The sequence below is a fragment of the Corapipo altera genome, unplaced genomic scaffold (genome assembly GCF_003945725.1).
Source record: "Corapipo altera isolate COAL_440 unplaced genomic scaffold, ASM394572v1 61237, whole genome shotgun sequence".
NCBI classification, from domain to species: Eukaryota; Metazoa; Chordata; class Aves; order Passeriformes; family Pipridae; genus Corapipo; species Corapipo altera.
Genome location: NW_020891082.1, coordinates 1 through 1,472, shown reverse-complemented (window position 1 = coordinate 1,472; position 1,472 = coordinate 1). Strand labels below are relative to the sequence as shown.

The window sequence follows — 1,472 nt, the reverse complement described above, 5'->3', positions numbered from 1 at the left end:
GCGGTCAGGCCCCCGACTGCTGGAGCAGCTGCTGTCCTCAGTTGCTGGGAAGCTGCTCTGGGATGACCCCGATGTTACCTGACTGTCAGGGCTGGAGCTGCTCGTCTCCTGTGAGGGAGATTGCAGAGACTGCTCCGATGTTGCCTGGGGGTTGGTCCGGTGGTTGCTGGTCTGTGGTGCTGAAGATCCAGGGAATGGCACCTGGACGCTGGGGCTGGGGCTGATGGTCTCCAGTGGTGCAGAACTGGGAGACAGCCCTGATAGCACCAGGCTGCCTGTGTTGGGGCTGACGGTCTCGGGTTCCCTGGAGCCATCAGAAGGCTCCAATCCTGACTGTCTGGCCACGCTGACACCAGCAAGCTCTGACTCATCTCGGGAGCCTGTGAGGGGAAGCAGGAATGTGAAGGCCACCCCAGACCTGGGGCAGGATAGGCCAGAGCAGTGCCTCCAGCCCTCCTGGAGCAGACAGGTTCTGCCAAACCCACCCTGGGCACCCACTGCCTGACCCACGGTCACCAGGGTGCTTTGCCTGTTACCTGTGCCCAGACCAGCACAGCCATCACATTCCCATCTCGTTATGCTGTTCCTCAGGCCAGAGCAGCGTCTGTGGGTGCCCTCGGCAGCACAGGAGGAGCACAGGAGCAATTGCCAGGGCCTGGGGAAGGAATCAGGTTCATGGAGGTGAGGACAAAGTGTCCAAAGCGTGGGATTATCTGGCTGAGCTCTTCTCCTGGGTCCTTCTGCTTCAAGCCCTGCAGAGCCCTGGGGTGCAGCTTTGGCAGCTTACCCCTCCTCCTCTGCCTCCTGCCTGCCTCCTGGAAAAAGGCACTCACTGGCATCGCAGTGCCTGTGTCTGTCTCCCATCTCATTGAATGCATTAAAGCCCTCCCATGATGGTGGTCTGATGGGAAAAGGAAAACTGATGAGCTCCCTCTGCCCCGGCATGGGGCAGGTGCAGGGTGTCCCTGCCTTCCCCCTGTGCCATTTCCAGCTCCTGTGGGAAGCTGAACCCGGGACTCAGGGACCAGGGCAGGGCCAGGACTGCTGGGGCAGGTCCTGGCACAGCACAGCACTTGCACCCCCTGAGCCAGGCAGAAGGACACCAACCTCAAGGGGATTTGGATCCCCACGGTGAACATATCTCTTATAAATGCCTCATCATTTCTGCAGAGGGGGCACTGGAAGGAGAAACGACCAGCATGCAGAGCCTGTCCCTGCAGGAGAAACACAAGCAGCAAGAGTGAGGCCCTGGTGCTGCTGAGCCCCTGCTGTGCCCGTGGGGGTGACAGAACCACTCCTACTTGGATGCAGTCCCTGTGGAACCAGGCGGTTTTGCAGGCTGGGCACACCAGGGTGTTGAAGGTCTTTCTGTCCTCCACAGGCTCCATGCAGATGAGGCATTGGGTGCCCGGCTCTGGAGTCGCCTCCACTGTCTGCTCTGGGCTGTGTGTGGGGCAGAAGGCCCTGGGGGG

At 60.7% G+C, this 1,472-nt stretch overlaps 1 protein-coding gene across 1 annotated transcript; it reads right to left on the bottom strand.

Moving 5' to 3' along the window:
• Window positions 1-8: 8 nt before the first annotated feature.
• On the bottom strand, window positions 9-1,466 carry LOC113942511 (PHD finger protein 7-like; the record flags this gene model as incomplete). The annotated part of the gene is made up of 5 exons (XM_027633626.1): window positions 9-380; window positions 537-655; window positions 788-901; window positions 1,108-1,214; window positions 1,302-1,466. Coding segments are annotated over 5 exons (877 nt in total), but the record flags the coding sequence as incomplete, so codon positions are not given.
• Between the last annotated feature and the right edge of the window lie 6 nt (window positions 1,467-1,472).